This window comes from Lactuca virosa, chromosome 4 (genome assembly GCF_052849685.1).
Source record: "Lactuca virosa cultivar CGN04683 chromosome 4, Lactuca_virosa_CGN04683_v6, whole genome shotgun sequence".
Taxonomy (NCBI): Eukaryota; Viridiplantae; Streptophyta; class Magnoliopsida; order Asterales; family Asteraceae; genus Lactuca; species Lactuca virosa.
In genome coordinates, this window is record NC_136429.1 from 135,887,144 (window position 1) to 135,903,382 (window position 16,239).

Below are 16,239 nucleotides of genomic sequence, written 5' to 3' on the forward strand. Positions count from 1 at the left end.
GAGGTGAGTCTCCTCACTATATCCATGGGTCAAAGGCACCGATGCCTGCCCATTATGTGTTATGTGGTATGATAGTTGTTCTGTGTTATGTAGTATGCTAGTTGTCTCTGTGATACTTGCATGGAAGACCTCGGGGGGAGCCCGTGGCAATTGGATATCAGACCATGGGGGGGAGCCCATGACATTCCAGGTGAATACCATGGGGGGAGCCCATGACATTCCAGGTGAATACCATGGGGGGAGCCCATGACATTTCAGACAAAGACCATGAGGGAGCCCATGGCAACTACATGTATGTTGCATGATAATCTGTGGTTGTATGTGGTATGGTTTTTGGGGGAAATCATTAAGCTTTGTGCTTACGGTTTTCAGTTTATGTTTCAGGTACTCTGATTTTCAATTGGAAGAGCTCTGGATTATTGCATGGCACATACCGCATGTTTTCGAAATCTGCGAATTACTCTGATCTGATGATGTCATGTTAAAGCTTTGTTACTTTGGTCTTTGGGAAAAATATGTACTAACGTTTTATTAACCTAAAAACAAAAAAATTTATGTCATGATTTTTGGGTCGTTACATTCCAACTCATATGTAGATTTTGCAAACATATCCTATTATGGAAACATTTCCATATTCCCATATGACCATCAATTCTGACCAAGAATCATCTCAATCCAAAACGTATCACTATGGTCCTTCCAGATAATGTCATACTTCCAACTGTCCACAAGCAACCAGTCTTTGGTAAAACTTAGAATGTTCTTGACAGTTGTTTAACAACTCTATGTTGGATTAGGTGTCTAATCCCATAACTATAATTGGTATGTACTTAACCCGATAGTAGCATGGTCCATTTCGGGTTGCCTTCACCAGAACAATTTGAGAGATGAATATTTGAGAGAGAGGTTATTTGTGATTTATTGATATATTATAAGTATAATATATTAATTGAGAAATCATATTATTTAATTAGTATTGATCAATAATTAATTGAATTAATTTAGTGATCAAAAAAGACTAATTAAATTAATACATATGGATTGGGCTAATGATCCATGATTGATTTGTGATGGACTGATGGGCTAAGCTTATGGGTTAGTCCATGAAGTTTTAATCCAAATCAATTGTTGGATCATAAGCTTAAGTGTAAGAATTAGGGTTACTCATGACTCTTGAAATTCTACACTATATATATGTAACTTTAAGCCTAAAATCGGGGACCACTTGCATTCCTAAAGGAAGAATCCAATTTTGAGTCTCCTAAACCTCTCTCATATCCATCTAGTTGTTTATTGGTATTTGTGACTTGTTTGAGGCACAACACTTGGGGTGCTAAGTTCTCTTAAGGCCAAAGTTCTACTAGCTACATTAAAATGTAATCTTCTAACTAGCTTTATGATTCATATATCAAATTTTGTATGCTAGTTTAGGCTTCATGCTTTGGAAACCAATATTGCATGTATAATTAGAGAAAACTTAGATCCAAAGCATTAGGGTTGTATGTGCACCATAGGAATGTTAGAGTACATAAAACTCATCAGTGGTATCAGAGCCATGAGTGTTTTCTATTATATTGATGCAATTGTGTAATTTTCAAAGCTGAAAAAATTGCATTTCTGGATTCTGCCAGGGCCAACTCGACGAGTCCATAATGGAACTCGACGAGTTGGATCATATGATGATGAAATCAACGAGTCCATAATGGGACTCGACGAGTTGGATCATCAGATGGCAGAATTTTCGAGTTTTTTTTTTGCCAGTTTTGGATTAGGATCATTACCACAAACTATTTTGGTTCATAAAATTCAATTTTACTGATATGGCAATGTTTATCCCCATCCAATAACATAATCATTGTCAAATTTTAAGATAATTACTTGATTTTGTGAAAAACTAATTATTTGTAAAATTTGAAATTATATGAATAATATTTGGTCAGTTGGTAAATGATAAATTATATGATAATGTTATTAGTTAAATTGATCTAAATGTTTCTTGAAGAGTTTCATAACTTTTCCTCAAGTTGAGAAATATGAAAAGTCATCATTCATGAAACATTAATTTTTAAGTTATAGAATTCCAAAGGTCTTGAAGAGTGTCCATTCTCACCCACCGCTTCCTTGATTGGTGGAGGGTCATTAGCCGAACGGGTAGGGTAGAACATTAATTCTCATTAAAAAGTATAATGATATTATAAAGTAACTAAACTTTTATAAATTCCCAATCTTAGTTACTTTAGGAAAAAATGTGAAAATGGTGCTAGTCCATGGAAATTGCACTTTGCAGCTTGCTAAGTCATTAATGGAGCTTGTGTGGTTAACCGACACACTAATTTGAGACAAGCAAGGGTGGCAAAGGGTAGCTTGATGTTAATCATGGATCAATGGAGCGTGTGTGGTTAAACGACACATTGATCAAGTGATATGTAACATTAAGAGTACCAATCACATTTGCATGGTTATTCACACCTTGTTTGTGATCCTCGGTATCCCAGTCACAAACTTGAATGTAACATCCCGAAATTCAGGTACAACTATTTAGCCCTTCTTTTATTCAAAGTGTCAAGTTAAGCCCTTAAGAGGAATTGGTAGCAAATGAGTACGCTGGGCGTACTCAAGAGTACGATGCGCGTACTCATGCGCTTATTTTGGACGCGGACTCGCCTGAGTACGCTGGGCATACTCAGGGTTACGCTGGGCGTAATGTGTCCAGGTGCAAACCCTAATTTCTGACTTGTGCCCTATATATTGGATGCTAAGGCTCATTTCTCAGCCTCCATAGCAGTGAGTAAAACCCTAAGAGAGAACTTTTCATCGTTCTTAGTGAGTGTGTGTGATTTTGGAGCTAAAAGTGCCTTGGTGTGCTAGTGAAGAAGAAGGAGAGGAGTTTGTGGAGACTAGAGTTTGAAGTGCAAGTTTGGATCTGAGATCTACAGAGGAAGGAGTTGCATTTGGAGGTATAAAGTTCAAAACTTTCCTCTTCATTTGGTTTGTTGCTTCATGGACCATTTTAGAGTTAAAAGTCCCAAAGGTGGAGACTTTATGAGCGTAATGTGCTCCATGGACCTAGATCTGTCCCATTTCAGTGGTATTTGTGTTATAGATCCATAAAGTTCCCATCTTGGTCGTGGATATGAGATCATGCTTGAGTATTGGGCTTTCTAGTGTTAGGAAATGGTATATTTTGGGTGTTAGTGACTTGTTCAGCCATGCAAAGGCTTAAAGTCATCGACTTTATGGATTAAGAGGCTTAAAAATGGTCAGATCTAAAAGCTGGACGTGAGTCTTAACTGTTTAAGACCTCAAGAGCTAAGGGACTGAAATTGGGATTTACGCCGGGCGTAATCCCAATACGCGCGGCGTACGGGGTGGCGTTCCCCGATTCTGAGAGACTGCCGGGTACGCCCAGCGTACACATCTGGTACGCGCAGCGTAACCCGGAGGGTTGACTTTTGGTTGACTTTTAGGGTTTGGTCTATAGTGGGGCCTTTGAGTTATGAGAGGGGTAAAATGGTCTTTTACCCTTCTGAGAGTACTAAGAGGAGGAATAGTCTAGCCTTGAGAGATGTATTGATTGAGAGTATTTATTTTACATGATTAGGCGGAGGCTAGACCTGATTTTACAGAGTTCGAGCTTTACCGAGTTACCCGAGGTGAGTCTTCTCACTATACTTTACCTAGAGTGGTAACAGAGTTATGTGACAGAGTTATTGTATGTTATCTATGTGATTTGTGGCATGGCATTATTTCTATGTGATTTATGCTGTGTGTATACCAGAGTTAGGACCGGAAGGTCCAAAGAGCTAGGACCAGAGGGTCCACAGAGTTAGGGCCCAAGGGCCCACAGAGTTATAGCCTCGAGTGGCTAATGTGTGTTATGTTCTATAGTTATGTGCCAGTGTATTTGTATGCTATTTATGTGTTGAGATTTATTATGATATGTGATATGCATGATCCAGAGTTATCAGAGTTAGGACCTTTGGGTCCATAGAGTTAGGGCTAGAGAGCCCACAGAGAGTTGGGATTGGAAGGTCCCACTGAGACACACTGACCAGAGGGTCAGCAGAGTCATAGCCTCGAGTGGCTAATATGTGTTAGAGTGGTATTTTGGGGAACTCACTAAGCTTTATGCTTACGGTGTTATGTGTTATGTGTTTCAAGTACCAGTGGTGATCGCGGGAAGGCGCCGGCATGATCTGTACACACACCCGCAGAGTTTATTATGATTTGATCTTGGGATTTGTAGTGAGATAAAATTGATACATTGTTTTTGAAAGCAATTGTGGATGAATTTATATGGTTTTAAAAAGTGAAAAATTGTTTTGAAAATTTGGGTGTTACATTGAAGGGCATAATCGAGATTTAAACATGCCATTGAAAAGTTCAATGAATCTCAAAAGAATCTAGGAATTTCAATTCATTTAAAACTTAATAATCGATTTCGTTTTTCATGGTGGAAATTGGTAAATCGTTATTTACCTACCTTCAAATATTTTACAATTGGATTATGGCATCCCTCTTCCAAAATGTAGAATATTGTGTTGGGTCCTAGCCTTAATATTTCATTTGGGTGTTATATTAAGGATCCTTATCTAATCTAAACTTTGTTTTTCTTTTCAGATGTCTACTTCGAACAATGCTTCAAACCTAATCCCTTCCGGCTCTTTCTCCCTCATGAACTTATGTGGTAGGGTCATCTTTGATGGATCGAACTTCAATGATTGGATTCGAAATATTCGCATGGTTATTCGCTACGAGAACAAAGAATATGTCCTCGATAAAGAGCTAAAGGAGATTGATGAAAACACTGCTACTCCCGAATAGATTGTTGAGTATAAGACCCATGAGAGGGACGCGACAAAGGTGTCTATGGAAGTGGGAGCAGATTTCCATGGATTTCAATACCAAGTTACCGAGGACTGTGCAAGGTGTTGATGCGATATGGGTGATTGTAGACCGGTTGATGAAGAGTGCTCACTTCCTAGCTATAAGTGAGAACTCTTCTGCGGAGAAATTGGCCGAGATCTACATTCGAGAGGTGGTGACACGACATGGGGTGCCAACATCGATAATGTCAGATCGGGATGTGCATTTTACTTCTAGGTTTTAGAGGAAGTTTGATGAGGAGTTGGGTACTCGGCTGCATTTCAACACCGCTTACCACCCACTGACCGACGGGCAGAGCGAGCGGACGATTCAGATGATCGAGGACATGCTACGCGCATGTGTTATGGACTTCGGTGGAAGTTGGGATACCTACTTTCCCTTGGCTGAGTTTTTATACAACAACAACCATCACTCCAGTATCGGTATGCCTCCCTTTGAGATTTTATATGGGAGGAGGTGCCAAACTCCCATCTGTTGGGGAGAGGTATGGCAGAGAGTTATGGGGAGCACCGAGATAGTGCTCAAAATGACAGAGCAGATCCAACAGGTCAGACAGAGGTTACTGACAGCCCAGAGTCGTCAGAAGAGTTATGCAAACCGACGACGTTCAGAGCTAGAGTTCCATGTCGGGGATTATGTCCTCCTGAAGGTATCCCCATGGAAAGGGGTGATCCGATTCAGGAAGCGGGCAGGCTGGGCCCTAGATACATCGGTCCTTTCAGAGTGATCGCTCGAGTGGGTAAGGTAGCTTATCGGTTAGAGCTGCCTACGGAGTTGAGTCAGATTCATAACACCTTCCATGTGTCCCAACTGAGGAAGTGTGTAGCCGGTGAGACGACAGTGGTCCCTTTAGAGGACATTCAGGTTGATGATCGCTTGAACTACATTGAGAAGCTGGTAGCGATTTTGGATAGGAAGGTGAAGGTCTTGAGGAATAAAGAGGTGCCCTTGGTTCAGGTTCAGTGGCAACATTGGAAGGGATCCGAGTGGACTTGGGAGCCGGAGTCCGAGATGCGTGAGTAGTACCCAGAGTTATTTCCTGAGGATGACTTCGAGGGCAAAGTCTGATTCTAGTGGGGGAGAATTGTAATATCCCGACTCTTGGGTAAATTTAATTATATTATATTCATTTTGTTAGGGAAACTCGACGAGTTGGAGGCCCCAATTCGCTGAGTAGAGATAGAGAGGCTCGCATGATTTTTAGAGTCTACTCGATGAGTTGGTGGACCCAACTCGACGAGTAGGTGCTGAGTGAGAAAACCCTAATTTTCAGGGTTTGTGCCGTATTTAAAGGACCTTAAGCCTTCATTTCCGCCTCCCTTATCACTTTAACACCCTGAGAGAAACACTAAACGAGCTTGTGTCATTTGTGTATGTGTGTGAGAGAGAGAGAGAGAGAGGCTAAGAGAGTGTATCTTGGTGAAATCCTTGAAGGAGCTTGAGGAGCAAGAGGCTTGGAACAAGAAGGAGACATTGGATCCAACATCTACACTGTTGTAGCAACCATCTAGAGGTAAAAAGTCGCCACCTTGATCACTTAGTTGTTAGATCTCTTCACAAGGAAATTATCCCCAAAACAATACTGTCTATGCGATGTAGGCGACGACCCTTAGGAAAAATACTTAGCACAAACATATAAGGAAATGCGATATAGGGGATGATAGGTAAATGTGATGTAGGGGATGACCCTTAGGATAAATCCGTGGGAAAGAATAAATAATAAAACGGGGATGGATGATTGGGTTAATTGTTTGATAATTAAGCATATTAACCATATTATTGTGGGTTGAGAACCCTATGTACTCACCAGGTTTCCCAACCTGACCCACTCAGTTATTTATATCACATGTATCGATGCGAAGATACATTACAACGTGAGATTAAAGGAGATGTAGATCAATAGTGTAAATTAATGTAAGGTTTGTTTATGTTTATGTTTTGTATTAGTTATAACATCCCAAGCTTTGAAAGAATATCAATATCGAATGTTTCTTCGGAAATGTTTAATGTTAATATTATCTCACATTGAAATAATATTTTTGGGGACCAATTCCACAACAAAAGAAATACTATGATTTAAAAATAGCATAAATAATTTTTTTAAATGACTGTAAATTTGGAGGTGTCATATCTTTCGCTCCAAACATTGAAAACCCTTCCTTTTCCACTCTATTAGCCTTCTAGATTGACTACATGATAACTGTCAGATAACTAAAATCCCCAACTCATGGGTAATCATCCACTCCATTTCTTTTCCTCTTATAAAGCTTGATTCACATGAAGCTACAGGACCCGTCAGGTCAAAGTGAGTACTATGTATCAATAATGTTACACGCGTCATAACACTTAGTCTTGACTTCACCATTTAGTTTCCCGAATATCAAGTTTGGGCATAGCTATAGTCAACATGTTCCACATAATACATCACCTCCTATAATGTTCGTACCTTTAGGATATACATTCTTGTATATATATGTAGATAAAAGAAATAAACACATAAGGCTTAATTATAAGTACATGATGGTTCCATCTTGGGGCAATTCACATATATGTGTCTAAACCCTTCCTGAAAACTGAAATGACTTGTGGGCAACTAAGGATTTCATGCCCATATCGCATGCAATTGAAACAGTAGGGGTGCTTCGGGACATTCAGATGTCGTATATCCTTCCTTCTTGTAGTGATAACACTGGTAGTACTCCTTAAAATTATATTTTCTTGCATATAGAAGTCTTTTCAATCTATTGCTCGTTCTTTGTCATTACCATCTTATTCTTTCCTTTTTCCAACTTAATATTTTTATATTCAAGATTTTTTTTTACCAAAAAGTTCAAAACTCCAAGCCCCTAAAAATAGGATCTTACATAATGAAACTGTTAAGATAGATAAATGATAAATTAGTTAACTTTAGGAAAAAAAAAAAAAACTTCTAAAGATGTAAACCATTGGTGAAATTATTTGATAAATGTTTTTTTGTCAAAATTAAAGTTAATGAAGTAAAAAAACTTTTGAAATGTCATCTATTATGAGCCTCTGGTAGTTTTATTTTTCTAAAGCTTTTTACTATTTCAATAAGTTTTTGAGTTCTTTTTTTTACTATTGAAGAACAAGTTTTAAAAGCTAATTCAAAACACTTATTGTTTTTTATAACAATTTAATTTCTTTAAACTTCACATCCTTACATTTAGTAACATTTTACTTTATATAATCTACTTATATTTAGATGTCAGATTTTTCTTTAGTAGTTAATCATTTGATTTATTAAACAAAAAAATAAATAAATAAAGTTTATTAAAAAGTTATATAAATTAAAAGTAATTTTTAAAACTTTTAAAATAAAAATTTATAAAACATCACGGTTACATAATATTTTATTATTTTTATACTTTTATAACTATGAATATGAAATTTTTTATCATCTTTTATAATATTGGAAAAAAATATCCAATAAAGTTATAACATACCTTAGTAAAATTATAAATTATATGAGAGACTAATAAAATATTTAAAATAAGTATATGAGAGACTAATAAAATATTTAAGATAAATAACTAATAAAATGATTACTTTTTTTCTTTAGAAATATTAACTATGTTTAAAAAAAAAATATGTTTTCTAGCCCAGCGGTGTCCGGTGTTATTCTATATCCTTAAGGTCGATGGTTCAAGTTCCGTTGTTGACATAAATATAATAATTTATGAATAGTTTAGTATATTTATCGTTTAAAAAAATAATTATTATATAAAAATAAATAAAAAATGGGATGCGATAAAAGTAATAAATAAATAATGTTAATTTTGTAACTTAAAAAAAAAAAAGGAAAAGGTTTTGAATTGCCTGAAGGGTATATGTGGAAATATAGTTACGAGGAAGGCGAAGTTATCATGTGTACGCGTCGACTTACATTCTAGGGTTTCAGCAGCGATCAGAGAGATGGCAATGTTGATCCAACGATGGGGCACAACGGCGAAGCGATTACTACTAACGGCTGAGCAACGGTACGCATTTACTTCATTATCACCATCGTCAACGTCGTCTGCTCCGGCGCCGTCACCTGTTCTGTGCGGGAGGGGGGATAAGAGAACGAAAAAGGGGAAGATTTTCAAAGGGTCGTACGGAAACTCGAGGCCGAAGAAGGAGAAGAAGATTCAACGGATTAAGGACAAGCTCGAGGTCCCCAGGTCAACTCCGTGGCCTCTCCCTTTTAAACTCATTTGATTTCTATTCTGTAGCCCTATTTTGATTTTTGAGTATGATCTTAATTTTCAAGAATTGTAGCAGTGTTATTGTTGATGTGCTGTTATAAAGTATTGATATGAAATTTGATGTAGTTCATCGTTCAAATGAATAATCTACTGGTTTATGATTTATAACGTTTCATTTTCGAAATCAACAGTATTGATGTTTTCTGCTGATGATTTGTAGTCGCTATGAAGTTTTATTAAGTTTATCTTTCAAATGAACAATTCACTGTTGGTTTGATTTCGAAACTGAATCAAAGTGTCAGTTTGATTTTGTTGGCAAAAAGAATTGAATGTTTGAATATCTCTTGTTTTTGTATGACTCTTTATCAGATATCGATAAGTATAATTTTTTCTAAAATATGTTTCACAGGTGATTTTGATTTAGCAACTGAATAGATCGTGTATGTTTGATCTGTTTTAAAGGAAAACTAACTTTGAAGATGTCTAGAGATGATTTCTTTCAAATGAGCAATTCACTGTTTTGTTGGCAAAAAGAAGCATAAGTTTATGAATTTCTAGATATGTTCTTGTTGATTGTTTTTAATTTTTTATAAAGTTTAGATTTGCAATTTGATTAAATTTATCTTTTAAATGAATAGTTCACTGGTCTTATAATTTAAAAAATTAATCAAACTTAAATGTTGACTAGAATTCTAGAGATGTTCTTGTCAAGAGCAAACCGCATGAAATAGCAATGTATTTTATGATTCTTATTAATAATAAAGGCAATGTACTTTATTTTTTTTATACCTATAATAGCATTGTACTTCAACTTTCTGACCTATAATGTTAATGCACTTGCAATATATAAGCTCTAAAAGCAACAAGATGTTACATTTCTTTAACATAAAAACCAATGTACTTACATTTTCTCATCCATAATAGCAAAGTTCTTATGTTTCCGTACTGATAATAGCAATATGTAACACTTACACATAATAGCTGCATAAACAACCATTTAACTTCAAATAAAATTACCACCCAAACATTGTACTTAAAAACATGCTCAAACCTATCTCTTCCTTCTTGGCTTAGCACAAGATGAGAGACTTTCTTCTCTAAAACCCAAAACATCAATATACTCCATACTAATAAAAACTCTCAACTCGCTAACTAGGGTTAGGGTTAGCCGAAAAATACGCCAACACACCCACAAACGGTGCATTAATGTAAGTCGTAGGCTCGGATTTTCTAAAATCCGCCCTATCATCATCGTACACATCATCCTCACCAGGCCCACCCACCACAGCTCCAACCAAAACATTGGGATTCTGGCCCGACGAGTTAAAATAAACCGATCCTTCTTTACATCCAATGAACTGCGGGTGGTCCCTAACAGACGGCAGGGACGACCCGCGGTGATGAATCCGTTGCGGGTACCTATCACTGTACCCAACCATATACGACATTCCATTAGGGTTTTCCCCGAGGATGTAATCCACCTGGCGTTTGGCCATCTGGCGAAGGAATGTGGGCCCCACACTTACGGAACCACAATTTATTGATGTTGATGATTGTTGTAGATATTTTGCGTAAACTAATAGTAAGAATGTGATTGTGGTTGAATGTTGTAAGTTGCTTCCACCGGGTCGGAAGATTAGGCCTCCCGGAGTGTATTCCATGTGAGAGTAAGACGAGTCGGGTATTAACGTGCACATGAAGCTATCCGCGGATGCTTTGTATGATTGGAGATTATACAAATTGTCTTCCACAACTTCCTGCATTTCAAATCCAAAGGAGCTTATTGAAATTTCAATAACTACAAGGGCCTAAAGTGTATATCTCAATAACTTGTTATTGCTTTATTGGAGCTTACCTTGGAAACAAGAACATTTAGGCCAGCATGTTTATTGTCCCATCCAAACTCATTAATATTTTCATCAGCACCAAGTGTTTTACCATTGTTTTGTATGTAATCCAAGTAGTTTTCACCTCCAGATGCTCTTCTTAACCATGCCGCTCCCCATAATAACTCATCCTGCCAAATTAATGTTTTTTCTTTTCAATTTTTTTAATAAAAAATTAATAGTTCAAAAGGTAAATCAATAAATTGGTTACCTGATATCCATCAAAGTCACAGTAATAAGGGCAAGCAGCTTCCCTAATGTCTGAATTATCACTGTAAGCTCCTCTGTAAGCATCGGCAAATTCAAAAACTCTTGTGGCTGTTCTTAAAAGTGTGTCTGAATAGCCCGGATCAGAAGACCGCAAAGCCATGGATGAAGCGGCTAGAGCCGCTGCGGTCTCTCCGGCTACATCTGAGGCTGGGTTCGGTGCACTCACGGTGTACACGGTTCGAGCCGTGTCCATGTCCTCTGGCCTTTCCCAACAGTTATGGTCATTCATCGGCTCACCTACCTACAATAAATTGAAAAACATTTGTACATTTATTTCAGTTTTTATCATATTGTACTTTAAAAAATCCACTCAACTATTGTATTTATTGTTATAATTTGGTAGTTTTTGTTTTTGTTTTTTTTTTTTAACACAGCAAAAAAGAAATGTTATTTAAAAAAGTTAAGGAAAGAAAGGTTTTTAAACATCACGGGTTCACTTTATGTGGGGTCCACCAACAGAAGTGGATAGGAAGGTGACGCTAATAAATCCAACACAAGACATAATACACACTCACTTACATTAGCCTCACGGGTTGTCCTACAAAAGGACCAAAAACATTCAACTCCAACCAACAGAAACTTAAAACCTTTAAAGACTTAAACGTTCTTAACAACCATATGTTTTTTTTATTAATAGTTGTCTGGATAGATAATCTTTAAAATATATTTGAAAAAAGTAACTAACCAATAGAAGAAATCAAAAAGAAAACATAAATAAATAAGGACAAACTCATAAAAAGTTAGTATAAAACTCATTTCTTTGGTTTTTCTATTGAGTTATTCTTTGTGCATAAGCCAAAAAGAAAAACTCATATTTAGATTCTAGCTTATGTCATGTGCCATTAAGAAAAAACCATTACCAAACATTGACCACGATCTAATAAAAAAGAAAAAAAAAACACACACGTAATAAAACTGAAACCATTATGCCAAATCCATCAGACAATCATAATAATAATTATAACAGATTATTATTCTTATTAATAATAATAAAAATTCACTGGTTGAAGTAAATAACAAATGTGGTCATGCTACAGGTTTTGTGCACCGAATACCCGTTAACAGATTTTCCTAGTTGGATAGTGGATAGCCCATGCACATCACCATATACACATAACACATCAACAATCACTTTCAGTTTTCACTTGCAATCATCCATTGAATGTTTACATATAAACTAATTTGTATTGAGAGTAAACCAAAAAAATGCATAGATAAAAAAAAAAACGTTACTCAAACATAATGATGGTATAGAATATGATTATTATACTAAAATGGAATGTTATATCGTGTTTTATTAATGATTGTTGTAAATTTTATGTGACATGTGACATACATGTTAGCATTATTTTTAAAGAAAAGCTTTAATCCACCCCACCGTCATTATTTTTGTCCTGTATAGCCACATTAAGGAGGTTCAACAACTGCTAGACCACTTCACCTATATTACCAAATTGCCCTCACCTCTACCAATCAATTACACTCACACCAAACAATTCATAACATAGCAGTTACTAATCGTACCTGAACAACAATCCGATCCGGTTGCGCCACCGCTTTCAGCAAATAATCAGTGGACCACCTAATCGCCACCAACGCATTCCTTAACTCCGCCGGCGGCATCATCTCTCCAAATTCAATCACACTCCACGCCAGCATCGTCGTCGTGAACGCCATCGGAAAACCAAACTTCACATTATCTCCGGCGTCGTAGTACCCGCCGGTGAGGTCGGCATTGACGGTTGAACCATCTCCGAGTCCAGAATGCCCCCGCCAGTTCATTCTCTGGTCTTTGGGGAGGTAACCGGAGCGCTGGCCTTCGAAAAACAGGATTGATTTAGAGAGCGCTTCGCCATAGATTAGATAGCTCGAATTACAGAGAGAAATTCGAAGAATGAGAACTGAAATTTGGAGAAGAAATGGGAAGAAGAAACGTGAAGCGACAGGCTTCATGGTTGCTTTTTGGCGCTTAACTTATGAGAGAGGAATCAGGAATGTGTCGCCGAGGGGTTTATATATTCACTCTCTTCCTAAGGAAAACTAATTAAAGCCGTTATATTTTTTTTCATATTAAACCATAACTTTCATATATTTTCTAAAAAAGCTGATATATATATATATATATATATATATATATATATATATATATATATATATATATATATATATATATATATATATAGGGATAATGACTTAAAAGAGTAATATATTTTTCGATTTATACACATTTAGTCACTGAGTTTTTTTTTTCGTCCACATTTACCCCTTCAACTTGTTAAATTGTATACATTCAGTCCTTATGACCGACTACTCCAGGTTACCCGGTAAAAATGGCTTAATAGGGTAATATATTTCTCACTTTTTACACATTTAGTCCTTAATATTTTTGTACACATTTAGTCCTTTTTTTTGTAAAATAAGTTATTTTTTTGTACTCATTCAGTACTTATGAATGATTTTTTAGTTTTTTTCTCACGAAATCTTACGTGGGACATTCATTAATGAGGTGTATGAGGCTTTTGATGCTTATATCCATCGCGATCTCGACTACTTGGTTGCTTAGGTCATGTGTTCTGAACGTCATAACTTCTTCATATGATCTCAGATTTTAACGATCTTTATATCCATGCGTTCGTATTTAAGTCTACTACAATTTTCATTTTGATTACTCCCATTAAAAAATAATATATTTTTACTTACGATTTTTATATCCATACACGATGGCGGATTTAGTATGGTCCCGGTGTTGCACCGACAACACCTGTTTTTTCTGTTCGCAGTGGAAAAATTTTCGCTTTTTTTTTCGTTTATACCTATTTTCCATGTATCGGAAACACCTATTTCATCTCGTCAACACCTACTATGTATTACTGCGTCTTCCCCTGTCCATACGTTTTTTATGAATGCATGTATGTATGTTTTTTTTTATAAAATCGTTAGTAAAAATATATTACATTTTAACGGGAATAATCTTAATGAAAGTTGTAGTAGACTCAAAAAATGAACATGTGGATAAAGATCCTTAAAATCTGATATCGTATGAAGAAGTTACGATGTTCAAAATACATGACTTAAGCCAAACCACAAGACTTACGCAACCAAGCAGTCGAGATCGCATTGGACATAAGCATCAACAACCCCAAGCACCTCATCAATGATTGTCTCACGTAAGATGTCGTGAAAAAAACCTAAAGAAATCATTCATAAGTACTGAATGAGTACAAAAAAAAGGACTTATTTTGAAACAAAAACAATGTTAAGGACTAAATATGTACAAAAATATTAAGGACTAAATGTGAACAAAATGAAAAATATATTACCCTATCAAGTCATTTTTCCCGGCTAACCTGGAGTAACAGGTCATAAGGACTGAATGTGTACAGTTTAACAAGTTTAAGGGGTAAATGTGGACGAAAAAAAAACTCAGTGACCAAATATGTACAAATCGAATAATATGTTACCCTTTTAAGTCATTATCCCATATATATATATATATATATATATATATATATATATATATATATATATATATATATATAGGGGCGGTTTTAGGTGGGTCCATGGTGGCACCGGCAACCCCTGATTTTTACGGACGCAATGAAATTTTTTTTGAAATTTTTTGAAATTTTGATTTTTTATACTATCGTACAACCCCTAACTTTCCCATTACACCCCTACTGTGAAATCCTGCGTCCGCCCATGTAATATATATAGGGCTGAGTTATTGATGAACACAATCATCAGTCATGGACTGCAGATGTGCACAATCAGCAACCATATGGACTGCTGATGAGCGATCAACAGTCCCTATGACTGCTATTTGTGCTCATCAACAGTGCATATGACTACTGATTGTGCTTATCAGCAGTCATACAAAAAAAATCGTCAAATCTTTTTTTTTAACTTCGATATTGCTTAGACGCACTATTTGGAGAGGATTGATATTTTGGTGTTGAAAAATGATGACCTTATTATGAGTTCGCAAGTTCTCACAAATCTTTTGGTTCTAAAAAGACATTGATATATATATATATATATATATATATATATATATATATATATATATATATATAGGGTGAGGTTCAATAGAGAACCATAATTAACCAATGAACCAAGGAACCAATCTTTTTTTCAACTTTTAGAACATATTTTTTATCAAAAAAAAACTAAAAATACAGAAATTCATAACTTTTTATCCTTTTTCCAATGATATCAAATTCGATAAAAAAAATTATTTTTTTTCGTCAAATTCACAATGTGAATCTTTGAAGATTCACAATGTGAATCTAAATTCACACGATTAATCCGAAAAATATATTTAACATTCACAATGTTAAGTTATGAATTTAGATATTTTTAGTTTTTTTTTCGATAAAGAATAAGCTCTAGAACTTAAAAAAAAAAGATTTGGTTCCTTGGAGAACCAATAATTATGGTTCTCTATTGAACTTTTTCATATATATATATATATATATATATATATATATATATATATATATATATATATGACTGAGATTTTTTAGAAGGTTTACACAAAGGTTGTTAAGACTGAGATTTTATATATGATAGTTTTTTGTTTTGAAAGACCGTGATCGTAAGATCCATAGATCGCACTAAAAGCATTTTAAAACATTAAAAATAAATATTCATCTATCAATTAGTCATCCATTTAATAATAAAATACTTTAAAACATAGAAAAAAAAACTTTTTTAATACATTATTTAACGATAAACAATTTAAAAGGAGTATTCTATGTAGTTAGTCCAAAAAAATATATCTGGTATATATATATATATATATATATATATATATATAAGTAGGATCAAATGAGAACACCTAAAAGGTTGAGAACGTGAGAACAGATCTGGACCATCTAATTTTTAAGATGTGTGGCTATCATTAATTGTTATTTTTCTAATTATTAATACATTTAAATTTTATTTTTTAAATTAAAGAAAATTATAAAGGCTATTAAGGTAAATAAGCATTG

At 35.3% G+C, this 16,239-nt stretch overlaps 2 protein-coding genes across 2 annotated transcripts; one reads left to right on the forward strand and one right to left on the reverse strand.

The window, feature by feature from the left end:
• The first annotated feature begins 8,749 nt into the window (after positions 1 to 8,749).
• Positions 8,750 to 9,260, forward strand: LOC145168512 (30S ribosomal protein S31). Its single transcript, XM_079087307.1, has one exon. The coding sequence runs from the start codon at positions 8,821 to 8,823 to the stop codon at positions 9,103 to 9,105; it is 285 nt and encodes a 94-aa protein (XP_078943433.1). The 5' UTR covers positions 8,750 to 8,820; the 3' UTR covers positions 9,106 to 9,260.
• Positions 9,261 to 9,944: 684 nt separating this feature from the next.
• LOC145107440 (endoglucanase 24-like) lies at positions 9,945 to 13,281 on the reverse strand. Its single transcript, XM_079044336.1, has 4 exons — positions 12,773 to 13,281; positions 11,190 to 11,489; positions 10,948 to 11,109; positions 9,945 to 10,849 (listed from the first exon to the last, which is right to left on the reverse strand). Exons 1-4 carry the CDS (start codon positions 13,199 to 13,201, stop codon positions 10,241 to 10,243), a joined length of 1,500 nt encoding a protein of 499 aa, XP_078900462.1. The 5' UTR covers positions 13,202 to 13,281; the 3' UTR covers positions 9,945 to 10,240.
• Positions 13,282 to 16,239: the final 2,958 nt, after the last annotated feature.

Coding starts and splice junctions, on each gene's coding strand:
- LOC145107440 (XM_079044336.1), bottom strand. CDS start 13,201: ATGAAGCCTGTCGCTTCACGTTTCTTCTTCCCATTTCTTCTCCAAATT. Junction 11,490..12,772: donor CGGATCGGATTGTTGTTCAG/GTACGATTAGTA, acceptor AATTTATTGTAG/GTAGGTGAGCCGATGAATGA. Junction 11,110..11,189: donor GTGACTTTGATGGATATCAG/GTAACCAATTTA, acceptor TTAATTTGGCAG/GATGAGTTATTATGGGGAGC.
- LOC145168512 (XM_079087307.1), top strand. CDS start 8,821: ATGGCAATGTTGATCCAACGATGGGGCACAACGGCGAAGCGATTACTA.